Source organism: Astatotilapia calliptera, chromosome 6 (assembly GCF_900246225.1).
Source record: "Astatotilapia calliptera chromosome 6, fAstCal1.2, whole genome shotgun sequence".
NCBI classification, from domain to species: domain Eukaryota; kingdom Metazoa; phylum Chordata; class Actinopteri; order Cichliformes; family Cichlidae; genus Astatotilapia; species Astatotilapia calliptera.
In genome coordinates, this window is record NC_039307.1 from 23,136,027 (window position 1) to 23,158,770 (window position 22,744).

At 40.0% G+C, this 22,744-nt stretch overlaps 1 protein-coding gene across 3 annotated transcripts in view; it reads right to left on the reverse strand.

The window, feature by feature from the left end:
- The window catches only part of fbxo41 (F-box protein 41), an 81,931-nt gene that overhangs the window by 49,458 nt on the left and 9,729 nt on the right, over window positions 1-22,744 (reverse strand). For all 3 annotated transcript variants that reach the window (XM_026171179.1, XM_026171181.1, XM_026171180.1), the window contains 2 exons: window positions 14,205-14,980; window positions 13,064-13,293 (listed from right to left, as the gene is read on the reverse strand). In XM_026171179.1, coding sequence (XP_026026964.1) covers window positions 13,064-13,293; window positions 14,205-14,753 — 779 coding nt within the window. In that variant the 5' untranslated portion in view covers window positions 14,754-14,980. The remainder of the gene's footprint in view (window positions 1-13,063; window positions 13,294-14,204; window positions 14,981-22,744) is intronic.

Genomic DNA, 22,744 nt, shown 5'->3' on the forward strand with positions numbered 1-22,744 from the left:
TATGTGTATATATATGTATATAATATATATGTGTATATATATGTATATAATATATATGTGTATATATATATATATATATATATATATATATATATATATATATATATATATATATATATATATATATGTTAATTAGGAAAATTAAGAAAGGTTGATTGTATTTCGGTAACTGCAAGCACTGTTTTCTTTTTTCAATAAAAATATTTTCAAAAAAAAAAAAAAAAAAGTCCAGAGTTGTCCACCATTTCTTTATTTAGTTAGAAAAAGGGGAAACAGATGCAACAATTTTTGAAATGTGCAAACACACATGGAAGTACACTATATAAGGCAAAAGCAGTTTGTACAATTCTAACAAGCTTGAAAGTCATTATCTGGTATGACCACCTTAGTGATTCAACATAGCCTGAACTCTCTTAAGCAGATTTCTTCTAATTTATTTAAGTAGTCTTCAGGAATAGTTCTCCAGGCTTCTTGAAGGACATTCAAAGCCTTTTCTTCTGATCTCTGTCAAAATGATCCTACAGTAAAGTTGAGGTCCAGGCTCTGGGGAGGCCAATCCATGACTGATAGTGTTGCATTGCATGTTTTTCTATCCATGTATGCTGTTACTGTACTGCAAAAACACTCATATGTCAAGTTAAATTTGATGCCCATTTAATGTCAAACTGTCAAAAACAGTCTAAACAGTCTAGAGATGGACCGATCCGATATTACATATCGGTCCAATACTGACCTAAATTACTGGATCGGATATCGGAGAGAAATAAAAAAATATAATCCGATCCATTAAATATTAAAAAAAGCACCTCACAAAACTTGCGACATGGCGTAACTCGGCTCATAACTGTAGCACATCGGAGCAGTATGCATCAGGTGATAGAGCGGCTGTGGCGCGAGACCTGTCAGTGGTCTGGTTGAGCATTTGGATCCTCGCTACCAAACCGGCATTTCATCTCCGAGAAAGTTATCCCAGAGAGAAGTAAAGCAAGTGTGTAAGTTCATCTCTGAATGTTTGTAAAGCATTCCTGCGTTAAGCTTAACAACCGATATATGGAGCGACTGCCTCTCTCTCTCTCCCTCCCTCTCCTGTTGCTACTTCAATCATGAAACTGATCAATGATCAGCTGATCGGCTTTTCTCTCTTGTTTGTTTATCGCCCACTTCGCGCCAGAAAGAGGAAACCAGCGGCTGAACAACAGCAGCACGTTTAAGCTTGATAATCTGATGTTAGAATGTATTTAATATTACTTTCTACACCAGGATCCTTTTCTACGCAGCTGACGGCTGGTAACTGTGCAGGGGCGGATCTAGCAAAGTTTAGCCAGGGGGGCCGATAGGGCATGAACAGGGAAAAGGGGGCACAAAGACATACTTTTCTTTCTTATTCTCATTTAAAATGTCTAGCTTTTAATAAATAATTATCCGAATCTTACACCCAAAGTTTTAATCTGATGTAAAATATATAGAAGTCCATTACTGTATATAGTAACTATTAAGTCTAATATATCTTAGTAAGCTATAGTACTTTTTCCTTTGGGAAGGTACCATCTGTGCAGTCTGCAATTCTGTTGAAGAAAGATGTTGAATCTATTTAAATATTGTAGAAAAATAATTGATTTCTGTGCATTTTTTTTCACACTGCATCAAATTAAAGTTCATTACATCGATTAAGCATCATGAGGTGGGGGGTGGTTCTCGTAGCCCTATTAGTTAGGTTGCATACTCTTTAAAATACCAGAATAGGGAGGATGGAGTAGGTTTAAGTTTATTAGATTGATCTGTGTTGCTGAACTATGAAATATTTTGGGTGCAGTGCATTTTTTGCATACAGGTATAACAGAATAGCTTCAGTCTCTTGTTTTTTAAAACTTGTGTATGAACCTATACAAAATGCAGCAAAATATGAAAAGTTTTATTGATTAAAAAACACACTATATCGGATTCATATCGGTATCGGCCGATATCCAAATTTATGATATCGGTATCGGTACCGGACATAAAAAAGTGGTATCGTGCCATCTCTAAAACAGTCTAAAGGCATTCTTCAGATCTAAACAGTTCTTCAATAATGAGTCGTACTTTAAATGCTGTTTAGCTGTGTGCCACCTTCCACTGTGAACCTTGCATTTATAAAACAGACAGAGAAGAAGAAGGAGGAACTAAAAATAACTTCAAATAAACGTGTTAAATATGATATGAAAATACGTTACAACAAAACTGAAAAAAAAGTTCCGATATTGTTAAAATATAACAAATTAACACCCAAAAAACTGATAAATTTCAACTGAATAATAAAAATTGTTCAACAATTCGTGACAACTATCTCTATAAAAGTTCAAAGCTAAAATGACAACAAAATAATAATCACCTGTCGATCCATTTCTTCCCCTGGGTCACGCAGGCAACAGCCTAAGCAGAGAAGCCCGGACCTCCCTCTCTCCAACCAACTCCTACAGCTCAACAGGGGGAAACACCAAGGCGTTCCCAGGCCAGCCGAGAGATGCAATCTCCCCAGGATGTGCTCAGTCACAACACCTCGACCCAAGAGGCTACCACCTCAGCTGGCTCCTTTCAATATGGAGGAGTAGAGGCTCCACTCATCTACAGGAGGAAGCTAATTTCTGCCGCTTGTATCGAGAATCTCATACTTTCACCTTCAAAAAAAACTAACAAAAAGAACCACAATACTTGACAGGATCAGGCTTTTTCTCCAGCGATGTCAGGGCTGCTGTTCCCTCTGGTGGCAGATGGCTGAATAAAATGTGGGACACAACAATTTTCCAGCACTAGCCATCAATTAAAATGTAAAACAATTAAATTAAACTAGTACATCTGGTACTGACAACTGTGCTTTACAGATGGCTGTTTTAAATATGGATTCATCACTCCATAAGACCTGTTGCCACTGATTTTCAGTTCAGATCGTGTTTAATTTGGCATACCTCAGCTTTTTCAGCCCCATCAGAGGCATTTCTATGATGGGGGTGTTTAGCAGATCATAACTGCAGCTTTTAAAATTGCCACATTGTACTGTACAACATAAACTGTGAGAATGTGACTAAAAGCAACTACAGACATTTAAAGTCAGCGTGGTGAACACATGGGGCTGAAGTCATGTGATTGTGTTCATGCATATCCTAAAACTTGGACAACTTGCAAAACTTTTGGAGATTGCATTAAAAACATTTAAAGAGATGTGTAAATCTAAATGTAATCCACTTTCCTTTCCAAATACCCAAAAAGCAGATAGAAAATCTCACTTTTGTTGCCTCACTTCAAGAAAATCCAGGGTTCAAAACCACCACGTGGGGCCTTTTTGTGCGGCGCTAGAATCCCTTAGTTATCCCTGTGCCTATGTGGAGTTTCTCTGGCTTCCTCTAAGACCAAAGACACAAAGTTAGTGGGGTTAATTTAATGAGTGACTCTAAATTGTCTATGGGTGTGACTATGTTGTCTGTTTCTGTGTGTTAGCTCTGCGACAGACTGGGAATCTGTCCAGGGTGTACCTCTACGGCAGCAGGGATAAGCTTCATCCCCCAAGATGGATGGATGGATGACTTAAGTTTTTATTTGGAGCCCTAAGTAAACTTCTTCTTGATGTGTTTATGGTCTCAGTCACTTGTTCCAAGCCTTCAAAATTGCAATTCACAAACCAGCAGGTGAAGCCAGAGCGGCTACATCAATGTCTTTCCGAAACATTTTGACTTTTTTGCTAGGACATCTGTTTTTAGACATAACAACTTGAAAACATCCGAGACAACATTGTCTCAATATAAGTTTTTCTGATGAAAAACAGCCCCCGACACACACTGACAAATATCTACCCTTGATGGATTCTTCAAGTACCTTACACTTGACCACACCATTCATCTTATTGCACAATTGTTAGTCCAACCTTTCGTGTCAGTCTCAACATAATGAGAGGAGAGATGTGTCTACTGAAAGACCGGTTGCATCATCCTTCCTGATTCCCTTCTCCTGCCCTCATGAAATAATTTCACCCAAACTCAAGGACACTCATGTCAGTCTCCTACATCTAATGGCAGACATGAAAATCCTGCCCTAACTGAAATCGAATGCACTAGTCTTGATTATTTATCATGTGGAACGATTTCTTGTTAGAAGCCACTTCATCTTCATCTCACTACAGGAAACCTGAAGCAGTGTCTACACACACATGCACTGATTTGTTCTAAGGTTGGATTACCACAACTCTTTTGTGCATTACAGCCCTGATAAATCCAACTGCAGACATTCAGTCCAATTAAATGGGCTTTGTAAGCACGTACCAGTGCAGAACTTCATGTTATTGTTCTTGTTAATGAACAAATTCCCTGAAATTAAAAAAAAGAAAAGATCTCTACAGCACAGTATGTGCATGCATTTTTTATGACATAAAAGTGCTTGGAAACAGCACCAGCGTGTTTTCTGTCATTCAAACAATTTGCCTGTTTAAATGACACCCATTCCTCCAGAGTTTGATCAAATATTTCTCGACTGCCTTCAGACATATGTTGCACCGATACTTCAACAATTCAAAAATGTGTTTGTTTATAAAAATCAAAACTACCTTCGACTTTGATTTTTCATCTTCACAGCAGATGCCCAACTTCTTTATTATTATTCAAATATTCCATCCTCCTAGATATTGTGCGTGTCCTGTTCCCTTTCTGATTCTTTGTCATTAGGGAGCCTTTGGAAGTCTTGCCATGTTTCTTTCTCCGAGACACTGCTACTAATGAGATGAGTTCTCTTTTTGCCCTGACAGCTTCACTTTGCAGTCGAGATTTCCTGCTCAGTGAAATAGGCTTGTTTTCTGAAGAAGACATGGTGACAGCACATAGCGGGACTCTTCTGTATTTTGTGCTTCCTTCAGAGCCTCTGGGTTTTGAATTCAGCACAGACCAATGTTACTTTATCAAAGCTGGTTGTAGGAATAAATCAAGCCTGCAGGGTTAAGGCCTACTGCAGCAGGCGCGTGTGTGTGTGCTGAATATGATATGAAAACCTGGCAGCTCTCGGAGCTCTCTTTTGCTTTTCTATGCAGAGGGTGGACAGAATATTTTGAACACCTACACAGACATTAAAAATGCATCACTGCCTCCCCCCGCTGTTTGTACAGTATGTAAGATAAGTATGATTATGGATGAATGATACATTGGGTCGGTACAAACCAGTTAAGAAGTGACGAAACGCAGATAGTCTATCTACAACACAGCCTAATAACATAAACACTACTGTCCAGGCACAAATTTACCATAATAGTAGTACTTTTCTGACACATTCTCAACACTATAGTGTTTCAGATTAATGGATGAATGGTCTAGCCTACATGGGATTATATGAGGTCAGGAGAAGATTTACTTCTGCCTTAACCTCCTAGGACCTGATATCCACTTACGAGGACATTATATTGCCACTGTTCTATCAAAATTTTAAATGAATATCCTTATATGTGGCTCACATTTTTCTTAGAAACAAAAAATCTGGTAATTCTTTGTTTTTACATTCATCGGGCCCCAATATGGCCACATATCAAAGAGAAATTAAAAATGCATGCCGTGGAAGAGTTCGAGTGTTAGGAGGTTCATTACGACTCAAAATGCAAAAACAAAACATACTTCATTTCTTGTTCTGATTCCTTCACATAACATGACAAAGCCAGTCCTGTTTCCTTCTTCTGCCTCTACATCTTCAAAATTCTTTGTTCAGTATATCCACTATCCCTCATCTGCACCTGTCCAAACCATCTCAGCCTTGATTCTGTAACTTTGTCTCCAAACGGTGTAACCTGAGCTGTTCCTTTGTTAAAGTCATTACTTGTCTTATCCATTTCTGGTCACTCCCAGTGAAAACCTCAGGACCTTCAGGTCAACCTCCTCTCAACTTCTTTGTCAGTGCCACCATTTTCAAACCATACATACATAGGAATATAAATACCAGGTCTCACTACCATCTTGAAAACCTTCTTTTTCATTCCTGCTGTCAGCCTTTTGTCACAAATCACGTCTGACATTTGTCTCCAACCGCTCGACCCTGCATGCACACTCTTCTTCTTCATCTGTTGCTTTGGATGGCTGAACCCAGACATTTAATCTCATCCCGCTTCAATATATCTACTCCTTGCATCTTAACTATCACACCTGTTTCCCTCTCACTGACACACATCTATTATTTTTGCTTCTACTGACTTTCATTTGTCTCTCCAGTGCATACCTCTACCTCTCCAGGCTCTCTTCCACCTGATCACTAATCTCACCATAGAAAGAAACGTCATCTGCAAACATCAAAGTCCACGCAAAAAAGTTGACTCTGTTCATCTGGATGTAGCGTTTCCAGTGGGAGAAACATATCGCCACTCATCCAAGTGACTTCTTCAGAGACTGAGGAAGTCACTTGGTCAGTAAGAATTTGGGCAATAATACAGTTTTTTGTAATTCTGCCGCTGTAAAATCCCCAAAGTGGTTTTTTAATCAATCAACAACAGACTTTTAGACTGAGTGAGTCTCAAATGTAATTGGGCAAACTAACATTTCTGGACAGTTTTTAACAAATTTGGATAAAAATATGTGCAGACTATGGCTGATTCAAGTCTAGGACCCATGGACATCAGCAACTGAAGCTTAAAGATGAAGTTCAATAAGTAAGATCTGGATTCACTCGTCTGCCTGCATTCTTGGGTGTTTCAGCTGCTGGTCTGTTCTTTACATCACTTTTATTTTCCCACGGTGTCAAATTCAATTCAGTCATCATCACTCTGGTCCAGTCTTTTTGTTGACTGCTTTCTGTGAACCAATGACAAAAAAGTGTCTAGAAACTGGGGTGGGGGTATTATTTACCACAGGACATTGCTGAGGTCCTGTCCTACTTCTTATCTTCATTGGAGTCAACTCTGCTAAATAATCCTGCTAAGCTTATTAGTCACACTCTGCATTTCAATAAATCATGTTTACTTTCTCCAAAGGATCACTCCTCATTGTAATGCTGCTTTTTCTCCTTTGAGATGCTCTGAAAGGCTTTCGCTGCAGCTGCCTACAGCTACTGTTTGTGTGATCCACTGTGGAGGTGTACACATGCATAATTACAAAACCTGTGGCACTGTCCAAGCACTTACGGACTTACCTGGATATATGAGAGACAACAAGGAAAAGCACTTCAGGTTCCCTTTTAACCTAAGTTGAGCACTGGACTGTAATATTGCACAGGTCTAATTAATACTGCATTCAGCCCCTTAAGCTCTCGGCAAAATGCTGCGACTGAAGCATACAGTGTTCGAGAGGCAGGCCATCACATACTTGGCTGTGCATGATCACCATGTATTACAGTCCATTATTAAATATTACAGAAACGTTTGCTCCAAATACCTCTTTAAAACCATCTACTGTAATCATAACAAGATCATTATCATAGCAATGAAATAAACCCACATCATTAAGCAATCACAGATAGTTGGAAAAACTCCAATGATATTTCTGAGACAGACACAAAATGGAGCAGTTTTCTCATTTGAGTGATTCTGTAACAGCTGAAATGATGGAGATAACCGTCCCATCATTTTTCATTTCTCCTCGGGCTCCAGTTTCTGCTGATTACAGCTGCTCTCGTTTATTCCAGCTGCTATTAAACCACTTAACAGGCACGCTTCATTCAGCTCTGACCGCTACAGGCTAGCATGCGGCGGGGTTTTTTTTCGCTCGTATTGTTTGTGAATGAATTATTTCACATGCTGAGTAATAAAGTCTAAGCTGAAAGGAACAACTGCACCTGAGGCGTTCTGCACACTTTTTTTCTAATTACAGGGATATTAAGTGCAGGAGGAATTATCAAGGTCATATTTTTATGCACGACACTGCTAGAAGCAAAAGAAGGCTCGTAGGAGTTTCTTCTGGTCGCTTAGCAACCTTCGGTTAGGTGACTCGCATTTTTCAGCATTTGACACAGCTGATGTAAAAGCACGATCTCACACATCTCCTTAAAGGGCTTTCACAGAGCCTTTAAAGTCACTGGATTCTTTTAGAATTAAACTAAAAATCATCTAATAGGCTGTTAGGGAGACATACATGAGCCAATAAGTCGCTTTGTATCTGTTGACTACGGCTTTCACGTCCACCCTGCTGAACATTCACAGACTGTGATGCTCTTTTTCCACCTCAGACCTGCTCTGTATTTTAGACTCTGAATGAGCTTACTGTTTCACTGCCAGCTTCTCCTCTGAGAGGCAGAAAGGCACAAGAATTGTGTGTGAGTGTGAGAAAGAGGGAGAGGCTAAGCTGCTGACATAAGTAGGTGGTATTCACACAGCCCAGGCAAGGATTTTAAGCCCACAGCATGACCTTCCCTGTCTGATGTTGCCAGGTTTGAGATACGTGACCACAGCTACTGTAACCTTTACAATAGACGAGCAGAAGTGAGTAAAAGAACAGGACATCTTGTGGGCGTTTTTTTGTACATTAAACCAGATGAACGCTCAAGATCAGCCACATCTGAAAACAAAGCTGTTTGGGTAATAAGACTAACTAGTCAAAAACCTACGATGTTTGCATTTACCACTAGAGCACTGCAAAATGAAAGCCAAACAAGGCGATTTTAACAGGTTTCGGTGTGGTGGATATCTTCAGCGGACAAATTGAGTATGCTGAAGGCATTATCTTGGACACAAGGAAACTGTCAGTACTGACATTTTAAAGATCAAAGATTTCTTTGAAATTATTTTTAAAAGAATTCAACAGATTAATGAATAATGAGTAGTTGAAGTGAATAAATGTAGCTGAAAGCAGCAATGAGGGAGGGCAAACAGTTCATGAGGTCAAATTCAAATTCAATTCAAATTTTTATTTGTCACACACACACACACACACACACACACAACCATACACAGTATGACATGGGGGTGAAATGCTTGTAGCTGTACAATGCCCGACCATTAAATGACAGAAAAAAAGTTTTACAATATTTACAATTTACAGGTTACTACAAAATTTACAAATTAACTTAAGAATTTACAGTAAAGAATGTGCAAATAGCAGAAGAGATTATAAAGGTTATAAATTATTGGAATTATAGGATTATAGGAAATGTGTGGTGGTGCGTGTGGTGATGTGTGTGTGAGAGTCCAGTCTTATAGTGACGTGTGTGGGAGAGTCCAGTCCTACACCTGGTTCAGGCCCCGAATAGCCTGGTGGAAGAAGCTCCTCCTCATTCTCTCCGTTTTGGCCTTAAGGGAGCGGAAGCGCTTCCCAGACCTCAACAGTGAGAAGAGTCCATTGTTGGGATGGGAGAGGTCCATCATAATCTTCCTAGCTTTGGACTTGCACCGCTTGGTGTAGATGGACAGCAGGTCAGGGAGCTCTGATTGAATGATGCGTTCGGCTGAGCGCACCACTCTTTGCAGATCTCGTCTGTCCTGCTTGGTGCTGTTCCCAAACCAGGTGCAGATGTTTGTCGTCAGGACGCTCTCGATGGTGCAGGAGTAAAAGTTCTTGAGCACCTTCAGTGGCAGATGGAAGTCTCTAAGTCTTCTGAGGAAGAAGAGACGGTGACGGGCTTTCTTGACCAGGTGGACAGGTTTGAAAATCTGAGATCTATCCGGTGACTTTTGCAAGGTTGAATTTTAGTGACCACTGAAAAAAAATGTTCTGCCTGTTTTTAAAAAAAGAAAACTTTTTCATTAAAGCCAACATTTAATTTTTTTTTCCAATAGAGCTTATGGTTCTGCTTTAGTTCCATTAGTGGTACTTCAGTGTTCAAAGTAAAGCAGTCAGTAAAATTGTATTTTTATTTTCACTGCTTAAAGTGAAGAGGTTGTTTTCGTAGTTACTAGTGCCACAAACGGATCTAAATCAAGTGGACAGAAACTACAGTTTAACACTGTAGATCAAAAAATCCAAGCAATATTTCAACTACATGTTCTTATGTACTTATTCTGTTTGCAGAGCCTTTTTTCCCCTTTCTAATGCTATAATGCATCCAATCCTCCTTTGTTAACATTTGCAAATATTAAAAAGGAAACTAGATGGCATGCATCCTATAAAAGATTTTAGTTTGACAGCTTCTAGTGTGTCAAACTAAAAACAGCACAAATTTTTGGAGTGCACAATAATTCATCCTGGGACTCATTTCAATAAAAGCTCTAAAAATCTGAAAATTAAGCTTTGAGCCATGCTGCGGAAGAGCTCCAAATCATCCTCATCTATCTTCATAAAGCTGTGATTGGCATCCAAGAACTTAGTCTATTTACAGCAGCCGCACTTTAACTAGTTCAAGAAACAGCATGGCAGCTTTATTGAGGGACTGGCAGGATGCTGTAATCTCTACTGCCAATCCAGCTGCTCCCATCCAGCCCTCCATTCAACATGAGCAGCTGACCAGCCCTGGAGGACACTGGTAAATCGCGACAACAGTGGGACAGATGCAGAACACATCTGGTGGTGGTGGTGGGGGGGGGGGGGGGGGTATGATGGCAAATTACATTATCAACACAGAGGGAGAGGTGAAGGAAGAGGATGATAATGCGCTGCCGTGTGCAGTCCAATGTCACTTTCCAACTCAGCACTAATCAGAGCGCCTCAGACCATTTCAGAAATTAAACTAATACTCTGACACTGATGAGCGGTTAAACTAAACACAAGATCTTCATCCAAAATGCAGCACACAAACAAGGAGACTTCGTATTAAAGCAACCTTTCGTTATGCGTTTAGCTGGAGGGAAGACAGCTGCAGCACAGTACTGCAGAAATTGCTGACAGGTAGTAAAATGCAATCATGGAATCACGGGACAATGTTTTTCCAAGGACTGCTGCAGGTACTTCAACACCAACTGTTTTTGTTCCTCATGCAGAGCTTCAAGGAACAGATGAGGCACGTGCCCACATAGACCCCAGGTCAGAGGTCAGCAACCTTTAACACCGAAAAAGCCATTTGGACCCGGTTTCCACGCAAAAGAAAACAGTGGGAGCCGCAAATACTTTTTGACATCTAAAATGACAATAACACTGTATATATTGTTTTTTACCTTTATGCTGTGTGTGAACAACTAAGGTGTGTTGCTTATGAAATCCTTGAAGTGCTACAGAGAAAATTACATTTTATTTATGTAATTGACACATTTTGAACTCTTAATGAAATATAGCAAAAGGAAAGACACCCAGCTGAACTAAAGTGATCCATGTAGCAAACAAAAACTGTTGTGAGCCGCCACCCTTATATCGCCTTTGGGCTTTTGGAGCCTTGACCTGACTTTTAAAAAATAATTGGGAAAAAAAGCACTATGCTGCTAAAAAATGACAAATAGATAATTGCAAAATTCTGCCTAAATATGTATTTTACCTGGTTAATGTGTGTGGCGTGGCGTGGTCTGCAGCGCCGCTGCAGGGGAGGCGACGCACCTGAGCGGCACCTGCAATCACGCCTCGCCGCCTTTACGTCTCTGCTCTCTATGCTGTTGTGTTGGTATGTGTCGGGCTGTGAGCTGAAAAGCTACAGCCGGCTGTATGTGTACAGCAACCGTGTGTGAAAAGTGGTCAATAAAGAGATGCTGAAAAGCGTGTTCATGGAAACATCGTCGGGTCTGCCGTGATATGTTTACAATGGGACTTCTGCTCCTGAACCTCTGCGCACAGCGTCTGCAAATCGGGGCTGTACAAGTCACTTTCATCTTTACGCAGGACTGTAAGCTGTCATCTGTGAGGCGTGAGCGGTGTTTGTCTTTAACATAGTTCACGGTGGAGAATGGCTGGATCCAAAGATCCATAATTGGCCTACCTGGGGTTGAAAGTCTTGATAAATGCATGGCGTTTCAGCGGGTATATCGGTTTCTGCGAGTTTGACTCTTATTTTGAGCGATGAAAAAAATAATAGAATATAAATTTATTTTTATATTTATAGAACTACAAGGTAAAAAAGAACTAACATAAAAATAAAAAAAATAAAAATACACGTCAGCTAAATACTTCTAATTTATTTTCCCAAACCACGCGGAGCCGCACTGTAAGGACTAAAGAGCCGCATGCGGCTCCGGAGCCGCAGGTTGCCGACCCCTGCCCCAGGTAGTGCTCAGGCACCTGTGCTTTTAACTTCTTACTTGATAAGTCCCCTTTTTGCAGGTTACTTTTTTTCTATCATCTATTTCACAATTTCGTATGACATTAATGTCAAATTAGAAGCATATGAAGGCCAACAATTATATTTTTATAATTCTGCTAGATCACACAAGCCACATATCCTCTTTTGATTTTTGCTGTCAGCCATATGCCTGCATGCCATCAGAGCACCCTGAGGAACAGCATGATGTCTCTGACCTGCTATTACCCTGCGAAAGCAAGGTTATGATAGCGTTTGGCCAGCAAATATTCAGATGTCAGAAACACCTGCTCGGCATATCCATCTAGAGTCATTCATATCAACTTGCATGGAAGTGACGTTAATCTTACAGATTTGTCATCGTATTTATTGGTTATAGGTGCAGTCAAAAGAGGTCAAAGTTTGTGTGCGAGTCCGTGCGACATCAGTACCAGTATGTTGTGTGTGTGTGTGTCAGACCTGCTACAGAGGGAAAAAGTAGCGTGTATAATTATTTCTCAAATACTTTGCACATTTAGTTAGCTCCAAGAGTGTTTGCCTTAAATATTATTTTAATACATATCTAATCCTTAATTATGATGTGTAATATTTATTTAATATGTAGCACAACAGCAAGAAAGAACAGGTTAAGAAAACAGAAATAAAGATAACTACAGCAGGGCAGCAGCTCTCTTCTGTCCTGGATCAGACCATGCAGCAGTGAAGTCGATGAGGGAGATCAATAAATAAGTATGTAAGCAGGTAAAACCTGTGCTATTGTGTGCAGATTTGTTTTAATATACAAATTCTTATGTGACCTGTTTTTGGCTTTAGCACTTCCACACTCTTTAAAATGTTTTTTTTCCAAATTTTTGGATGGACTGCTGTTTTTCCTTAGCAGGATGTTTAAGGGCACTTAATTGCACTTTTGTATACACCAACCCATTCAGATGTGTTATAAAACTGGAATGTGTTAAACAGCAGAGAACCAGTATATTTCACTTACTGCTGTTTGTGGTTCAGCTCTGCCTCCTTGTTCACCAGGTCCTGCTTGAGATTGGCTAGCATCTCCACGGAGACGTCCACCTGCCGAGAAAGCTCCGAGGCCTTGTCCTCCAGGTCTTGTTTCTCCTGGCTCAGCCGTTCACTCTCCAGCTTGGCCCGCTCCAACTCTGAGCTCTTCCTCTCCAGCTCCGCCTGAAGACGGCCTACACGGGCCGCTATTTTCTGCTCCACCTACAGTTGAGGAGAAAATTTTACCCCCCTGTGTAAAATTTAAAGTGTTTTTTTTTCCAAGAATTTCTAAGCATACTAGTTTTCTTTAGAAAATCAGATCAGAGAACGAAATCATGAAAAAGCATGCCAAAAACAAAAGAAGTCCGTTTACACTGGAGAAAAAAACTTGTTGCAAGAGATGGATATACAAAGTTATCGCAGTGTACCAAAATGTCAATAATTGGAGTGAGAATTATCAAGAGTTACACAGTACAGAACAAGCATTGCAGAGGTAGAAAGTGAAAGAGTTTGAAGACTGGTTAAAAAAAAAATACAGTGTCTAAAGACCCCAGATCAACTTCCATAACACTAGTGAATGACTTAGCCAAGTCAGGAATTATAGTCTCAAAGAAGGCAATCACTAGAACCCTGCACAGGAATGGACTGTGAGGTTGCAGACCAAGAAAAACTTCACTTCTGCAGAAGAGACACTTTCAAGCCAGACAGAAATATACTAATTACATACTACTTATGCATATTGGAAGTGCATCCTCTGGTCAGAAGAAAAGAAACTAAAGCTCTTTGGCCGGGGAGATGCTGCTTATGTTTGGAGAAAGAAGGGAGAGGCGTGCAACCCGAAGAACACTGTCCCCTCAGTGAAGCACGGTGGTGGGAGTATAATGCTGTGGGGATGCTCAAGCTCATCAAGGTAAGAGGAATCATGAAGAAAGAAGGAAATGTGAAGAAGTAGACTATTAGAAAATTAGTGAAAAAACAGCTAATGTCCAAGGACCACTTAAAAAATTCCAAGAAAGTCTGGCTCCTTGGAAGCAAAATATAGAGAAATGAGAGGTGAGTTGTTGCACAGGACTGTTTATGGACACAATTTCCTGATAAAGTTTATTCTGACTCTGTTAGCTTAGTGTATTTACCTCTTCAGACAGCTTCTCCAGCCTCTCATCCAGCTCCAGCCGTTCAAACGCCCGCGCCTTCAGCCTGGCCAGGCCTTCCTCATACGCTGCTTCGACTGCACTGGCTGCTACATTAGCTGCCACCGCTACAGCTGTGCTGGGGTTTCCATGGGGACCCGGATCTGTGGATGTCATGGCTTTTTTCATAAAAATCTCCCCCAGGGGAAACTCCACATTGGGAATATACCGGGCTGCAGTGTTGGAGTTGGCTGGGGTCAAACTCAGGTCGTCTGCACAAGGAAGCTCACGGCAAGGAAAGCGCCGCTCCTTTAAAGCTGAAGGCCGAAGTGGCTCAAAGGGGTCGTTGTTATTGGCGGGTGCGAGCAGAGCTCCCTCAGCCACTAGGGGCAGCAGAGCAGCAGCGTCACATACACTGTTGGATTTGGAGAGGACGTAAAGGGTCTCGTACGTGTGGTTGTACTCCAGGTGGGCACGCAACGACGACAGGCTTCGGAAGCGCTTGTGCTCCCCGCAGCGAGGACAGCGGTATGGCAGGTCCAAAGATGCCATTCCGTGCAGTAACTGCCGGAGGAGGGGGGGGCGCTCACGCAGCACAACGGTAGCGCCAGTCTGAGGGCACTGAGCTCGAGCACCTGACAGATCCTCTCATGGTGAGAACAGGGCAACTACTGGACATCAGCAGGAGAGAAGAGCCAGGTCAGTCACATGACCGCACTGGGTGGCAACATTCAGCTGGTCGTCTCATTTCATCTGCCATGGTTGCCTTTCCTAAGGTCCTAAAGAGAGGACGAAAATACAAGTTAAAGATTGTTGGTTTCATACAAGTATAATTCTAACATATACTGAGATAAAGTCACTCAAAGGCAAAAATCAAGTCAACTAAATAGATGCCAAGAAGCAGAGGACAAAGCTAAAGCTAAACCACCTGCCAAAATATACAAGGGAAGAAAAACAACGTGCCTTTTCCAGCAACACTACACGGCTTTTCCCTGCGACAGGGCCACATAAAACTCCCATTTGACAAAAAAAAACAACAACATTTTATTTACAATAGAGAAATGAACACAAATCAGTTGTTTAATCTGAGACATGAAAAATACTGGCTCATTTTGAATTTGATGATAGCAACACATCTCTAGGAAGACAGGGATGGGGTAACAAAAGTAGGTGACGCTAAAAAGAAACAGCTGGAGGAAAATTTTGCAAGTAATTAGGTTAACTGGCAACAGGTCAGTAACATGACAGAGCATCTTTTCTCAGCAGCAGAAGTGGGCTGAGATATAAAATACTATGTCTATATGAAGAAGAATTTTAATATCTCATCATCTACAGTACGTAATACAAACAACAGACTGAGAGAATCTGGAGAAATCTCTGTGCACAAAGCAGGCTTGAAAATCAAATATTGGATGTCTGTGATCTTTGGGCCCTCACGTGGCACTGCATTAACAATACGCATGATTCTGTCATGGAAATCATTGCATGGGATGAGCAAGACTTCCAGAAGCCACCATCTGTGAACACAGTTCACTGTGCCACTCACAAACGCAGGCAAAATCAAAGAAGAAGCTATGTGTGAACATGATTTATCTTCTGCGTTTAAAGCAGGCAAAGTGGAAACGTTTTCTGTGGTCAGACAATTCAAAACCTCAAATTCTTTTTTGGAAAACATGGATGCTATGTCCTCCAGACCAAAGAAGACAGAGATCATCTAGTTAACAGTGCTCAGTTCAAAAGCATCTCTGGAGATATGAGGAGCATCGGTGTTTATGAAATTGGCAGCCTAAACATCTGGAAAGGTGCCATCAGTGCTTTAAGGTATACACAGGTTTTACAGCAACATACACTCCCATCCAGACAACATCACTTTCAGGGAAGGCCTTGTATATTTTAGAGAGAAGATGTTAAACTACATACTGCATCTATTACAACAGCATGACTTTATAATAGAAGAACCCGGGTGCTGAAATGGCCTGCCTGCAGTCCAGATCTTTCACTGAAAGCAGAAAACATTTGGAGAATCTTAAAATTTAAAGAAAATACCACAAAGAAGACCCAGGACTGTTGAGCAGCTAGATTTTAATGTCCTAATGTGAATAAAATATGGGGTTATGAGATCTGCAAAACATTACATTCTGTTTTTATTTATATTTTACCCAACTTCTCTGGAATTGGGGTTGAAAATCCTGGTTATTGTTACATTTAGCTAATCTTTATTACAATATTAGAGAACAGTTTTCCTAATGTCCTCACCACAGGCCTCTCAATATTTACTACTCCAGCTGTCTGATCACTGAAGAAATCAAAGCCTGTCTCTCTCAGCTGGACTCATAATCCATGAGTTTAGCCGTCAAGAAACCTGAAACCTTTACTTCACCAAGGATTAAAAAGCAAGCTCTTGCACTTGTACTCGGGGAATGGTGGGGAAATGGAAATGGAAATGGATCCATTAGTGAGAGTGCTTATTAGTGCCAAGGTCATTTTCCAGTCTTAGTCTAAGAGGTCAGACTGGATAAGGCTAAATCCTTTACAAAGGGATCTGGTAACCCACAGTAGTAAAGAAAAAAACCCTGATATCTGTTTTCAGAGTAACGGCCCTCATAGATAATGAAGACAAGAAGAGAACATGTAAATGCATAGCAAAACTTTTCCTTGGATGCATTTCTGGGTAAAAAAAAACAAAAAAAAACAAAACAAAAAACAAACACAGTTGCATTCAGAAACTGAAGTTAACTTAAGATATTCAAAATTATTTTTTGATTACTTTTTCCCATTTGCTATTCAGATGCAGAGCTGTGTGGGTCACTGCAAGAACAGTGAATTAGTTTGTTTTTTTTATTCAATTACCCAGAACTTGAAGCCCCTGATGAAATAAAAATTCAGCACACCATCCTTTTCTGGTTTCCCTGAATCAGCTTCTCTAATTACTGTAAAGCTCAGTGTTCTGCTCAAGTCTTAGACACAAGTGCACTGACAAACAATACTGAGTTCTTCACTCTGAGCCTACACAGCTACTAAATAATATCTGTAGCAAGGTCTCATTTAGAGTCAAGTCCTGCTGTGATTCATTGTCTTAATAAGAAATTCAGTAAACTCATGTTCTTGGATGTATTTGTTTGCTACATTTTATTTTATAAAACTTGTTTAAAAAAAACAGTGCTTAAGACTTCAGTCACATAGAGCCTAGCAACCACCAGTTGCTAGGAAAAAATTAATATTCCCTGAGCAGTTGGTGAGTAGCTGCTGAAGGTTGCCAACAGTCACTGCGGTTGCTAAAGTCAGGCCAGGGATCCCCTGGTAACCACCGGTTAACTTCCACTCTTTGATTTGCTGCTTTCTGTTGCTAGGTGAAACTCCTCACAAAGAGGTATGCAGTGTTGTACTAAAAACCTCCTCACGACTGCAGACTGCCACAATCACCCACAAATATGCACAGAAATCAGCAACTTGAAAAAGTGCGACAGAAAACCAGAAACAGACCGTTTGCAATCAAAGTCAAAGGTGCACCTTTTAAAACATGGGCGAGGGAACTCCAGGCCTCGAGGGCCAGTTTCCTGCAGGTTTTAGACGTATCCTTGATCCAACACAGCTGATTCAAATTGCTAAATTACCTCCTCAACATGTCTTGAAGTTCTCAAGAGACCTGGTAATGAACTAATTGATTCAGGTGTGTTGGCTCAGGGTGATATCTAAAGCCTGCAGGACACTGGCCCTTGAGGCCTGGAGTTGCCCACCCCTGTTTTAAAACATGTCAGTTTCACCAGTATGGCACACCCTTTACTTTGACAGCAATCACTTCTTATTTTGCTAAGTTTTACAATCGCTATATGGTTAGTCAGTGAGCATTTGCAGACAAGCTGGCGTCTTCCATGCAAATCACAGGCAAACACAACAACCTACGAGCAAGCAAAGCAATCAAAAGGTTTTTTTGATCCCTCTCTGTGATCAATTTACAACTGCCAGTAGCCACTCGTCAACCAGTCAGGAATACATTTTTCCCTAGCAACCAGAGATAACCAGGGTCTCTAGACCCCTGTGACTGAAGCCTAAGCCTGATGCTTCCTTACATATAAAAGAATTATTCCCAGCTTTTTCAATTTAAGACTGCTTAAAAGGATCTGTATCAGACTGCTGCATCCCATTTGCTGCTGCACTGAACGCCACTCCCCTCAGCCACACAAAGCCCACTGGAGACACGGCGGTAGGCGATGCCTTTTTCGGTCACACTTTCCAAATCATTACCAATCTGTAAATTTGCAGTCTAGAAATAAACCAGTCATAGTTCCAATCCCAATCATTACAGAGCATATCTTTATTAGGAGTTGTGCTCATCCAAAGGTGAACATTTCCAGGCAGACTGCGATTTATAAATATTATATTGTCTATTGTGTGTTGGTGTTTTTGGCTTTAGTGTGTACTCATGTGTGTACTTTTAGTAACGATCCTGAGGAATCTCCATAAATCACACCCAAGGGTATTTTTTAGGAAATGTTTCCCTATTGACAAGAAAATCAAACTAGCATCATTACATGTGGAATTTCTTAATGGTATCAGTTTAAATACTGGGTAGTGTATTATCTGCATTTTCAACATAGCACAAGCTACTTTCTACTATAAGGCAAGAACCATTTTACAATGACTGTAGAGTAGTGTTTCAAAGCCATAGAAAGCTCATGCTTGAAGCAGGGATTGTTTTACCAGGTAGTTCCCACCAAACCAGCCTGTTCTCATTCCCAGGAGTCACGTACTTCCAGTCTGTCAAAGGCAGTGGGGTCTCACAGATTTGACAATGTGTCCTCTGGGACTGGTGCCATAACACAGTCGTTATGCATCAAGAGGCACATTTTAACCCAAACCACAATCTTTTCCTAAACCTTGCCAAGTAGTGAGAGTAAAAACCAACACTGGCACTTGAACTGGAACCAACTCTCAGAGATCTCCTATCTCTCAGAAACTTCTACAACAGCTATTAATGAGTGAAGCAGCAGGCACTGGAAGCACAATCACAAATCCCAGATGCAGACCATTCTTCACAGTGGGCTCATACACTGGAAATCCCCAGAAGTCGCACAGACTGTTATTAGACGTCTGGTAAGGCTGGATCAGGGAGTGTACTGGCAACGCGTCCCCATTTATTAAAGGAGGAGGATTTCACAGACACAGTCACTGCACTGCAGTGAGCAGGCATTCCCATCTGCTTAAAATTACTCAGTGAGGTATTTAAACAGGCAGGAAAAGGAAGGAAGCGAAGCTGCTTTTAGCCACATGTCACATCCTGTCAGTGGAGCTCAGCTGAAACATTGAAAAGAAATGCATTTAATTTTCTTTATTGTGGAGTACTGAATAGCAGACATTAGAAATACAAAATAGAAACTATTGGGAAGATAATGTATGATTTACTTTACTTCATATGCACAGAAAGCATATTCAGGCCTCAATAAATGGACATCATTGAAGAAACACAGTCGCCTTATGACATCAAACAGAGTAAAGATATAAAAATGTATTTGTTTGCTTTAAAGTAGGTGGTAGCAGTTCAGATTTTAACTCATCAGCTCCACTTCAGTGACCATCAGTAACAACAAAAAGCCATCGGTCCCATCAGATCAGCTATCCCATCTGCCTCAAACATTTTGCAACCTTTAACTGCCAACTGAAAGGCTGTGTGGCCAAACACAGATCAGCTTTACAAGCTGTCCTTTAAAAGTAGAAGCACTAGAAATGTTAGGGAACGCTTTATGATAGCTTACGTTCTCGTAACTGCACTGATCACATCTGCAAAAACCTCAAAGCTACAATTGTATTTCAGTACTATTTTGGGATTCGAGCATATTCAGAATGGCTCCATAATAATGATCCCACAGAGAAGCCACGCAGAGAGTGCATTACTCAGCATCAAGCAGCACAGTAAGCTTGTGTACGGTATTTACAACAATCATATTTACAGTCATACTTTCACAAAATCTTTGGTTTTACCCTCACAAAGGGTAGAGAGACACAGACAGATCACACATCCTAAACAGCAATTAATTCCTAATAAAAGTTAATAATGTAGAAATTTTTTTTAAAAAACCTGCCGATATGTAAATGTGGTTAAATTCATCTTATTATTGTGCATTTAGACAGTTCATTAAACAGTTGAGTTAAAAGCAAAGGCTCCAAGCCTAAATGTACTTCCAGAAGGGTTAGTTTTCACAACTATATTACCGGCCGCTTCATTAGTTATTGATAGTTATGGTCACTGATAGCTCAGGCACAGTGCGGTGGCCTGCTGCTGTGTCCCATCTGCTTCAAGGTTTGACAGATTGTGCATTCAGAAATGCTACATACCTTGAGTAGAATGGCACTATACCAAGTCCAGTCCATTTACCATTTATATTATAAATATATATTTCGATTCAACAGTCACTTCAAGGCACTTTATACTGTAAGGCCTTGAGACTACAATAAACAGAGAGAAAACCCCAAAAGTCAGACAATGATCAATCACTTGGTGACAGTGGGAAGGAAAAACTCCTTTTTTTTTTTACAGGAAAAACCTCTGGCAGAACTAAGCCAATTTTAATTTAGCGAGGCATCATTTCCACAAGCTTATGCAGCGTCACAACATTTGAGAGAGTCGCTCAATTTTTATAAATTAAATTCTTTGAGTTGGTGACTTTTCTTTTGGCCAGGCATTGTATTTACAGTTTACTTAGTCAAATATAATAAGTTCTAATTAGAACTCACAGTTATTCCATATTTACAGTACATAATAATGTACAAATATCAGTAAAAAAATCAATTCAAGTTACAACCAACACTGGTGCGATGGGACCACAAATATACCCTTTACTGGCAGTTTTGCATTTCTTTATTGAGTAATTCAAATGAAGAGATTTAATGAAAAGCTACTTTTTAAAGGGCTTTTTGCTGGGAAACAGTAACAATCTCATTGTTAAACCCACAGAAGCTTTCAGACAGTCAAACAAGACGCAAAATAAGTCCAGTCAACAATCTATAAACCTATGACCTATTTGAGTGTAAGAGGGAGAACTTCATTTTGTGGTCCTGTACAACAAGGTCAAAGACTGAAAGTTATGGTATTAGGCATAAATAACTCTTTATTCATTGCTGTTTGCATTGGGGTGGTAATCTGAAGTCAGGGTTTGTTTAAAAGTGAAACGTGGTCTACCCTCCCACGGGGATTCTGCACATCAAGCAAGATGTCAAAGGTGAAAAGAGTCCAATTCAAAGAGAAGATAGAGATAGATATAAAGATATAGAAAAGTAATAATAAAGAATAAGAAATCTATCAGGACACACAGAGGTGTGAGGGTGAGTGAGAACAGGGCAGATAGAGGGAGTGAAAGTGTTTCTCAGCAGAAGAGGCGATAACAGGTTTTAATACTGAACTAATCTGCAGACTAGAGAGAAAAGCAACTGGGAGGTGTCAGTTTTGAGCTTTGTCAATCATTTCTTATGTTCCTGTAATGCTTAACCAGCCGGTATATTCAAGTTCTTTGATCAAAACGGGATATTTTGAATATTATTTTGTTATCCATGAATTTTCAAATTCATATTTTACACGAAAAGAAAAAAATATTAAAGCAGAACATCATTTTTTTGATAAAAATGTCAAATTAAATTTATTTAATTAAATTCCTGAATACAAAATAAAATGCATTAGTGGCTGAATGTTATCCTTGATTCATTTCTGACCACTGTGCTCAAATTTGGATATAAAACCATGAATTCAACTGTTATTTTCCTAATAAATAAAACAATTATTTTTAGTTTTAAACACATTTTCAGTATAAATTTTTACGTGACATAAAAATGTCATATCGTGATATTATTGCTATAGCAACACCAGGTGTTTACATCCTATAGTGCACACAAGCTCGGGCATGTCTGAGAGAGCTGCAAGAGCCACGTGTCAGCCTTGTGTGACAATTTAGTATCTAAGAATAGAGCTGCTTTAACAACCTCCAACAAGACAAAGTACTTATATATGCAAGAAAACTTGCTGTTAAAGGTGGAAACAACAAACCTGTTTCACCACTTGAGGCAAACAATACATCATCAAGTATAACCAGGCTAAAAAGGAGAAGATAACATCTCAGGTATCATTATTGCAGGTTTTCTTGAAATATCAAGATATAATAATTGAGGCTATGTTGTCCATACTTATTCCAATGTGTTTTCATATTATCCTTTACTTGAATGATCTTCTTTTAACTATCTATCATGCTTTAAGTGGGTTCCATGTGGCTAATTAACATATCATTACATAAGCAAATTTTTATAATGATGATGATTATGATAAGCGATAATTATTGTAACCACTTATTTTTATGTTTAGGGAAGAGCAACCTGGATTATTTTCTGTAGCTACAATTTCAATGTTCACATCCTTGTAGTTACGCAATTCAGGGCTGTGGTTGGACTGGATGTGATCCCAGTTGTCATGGGACGAGAGGTGGGCATACTCTGGGCCCATCTTTTGAAAGGCTAACACAGAGGGATTTGTTTAAACCAACAGCCAATTGGAACCACTA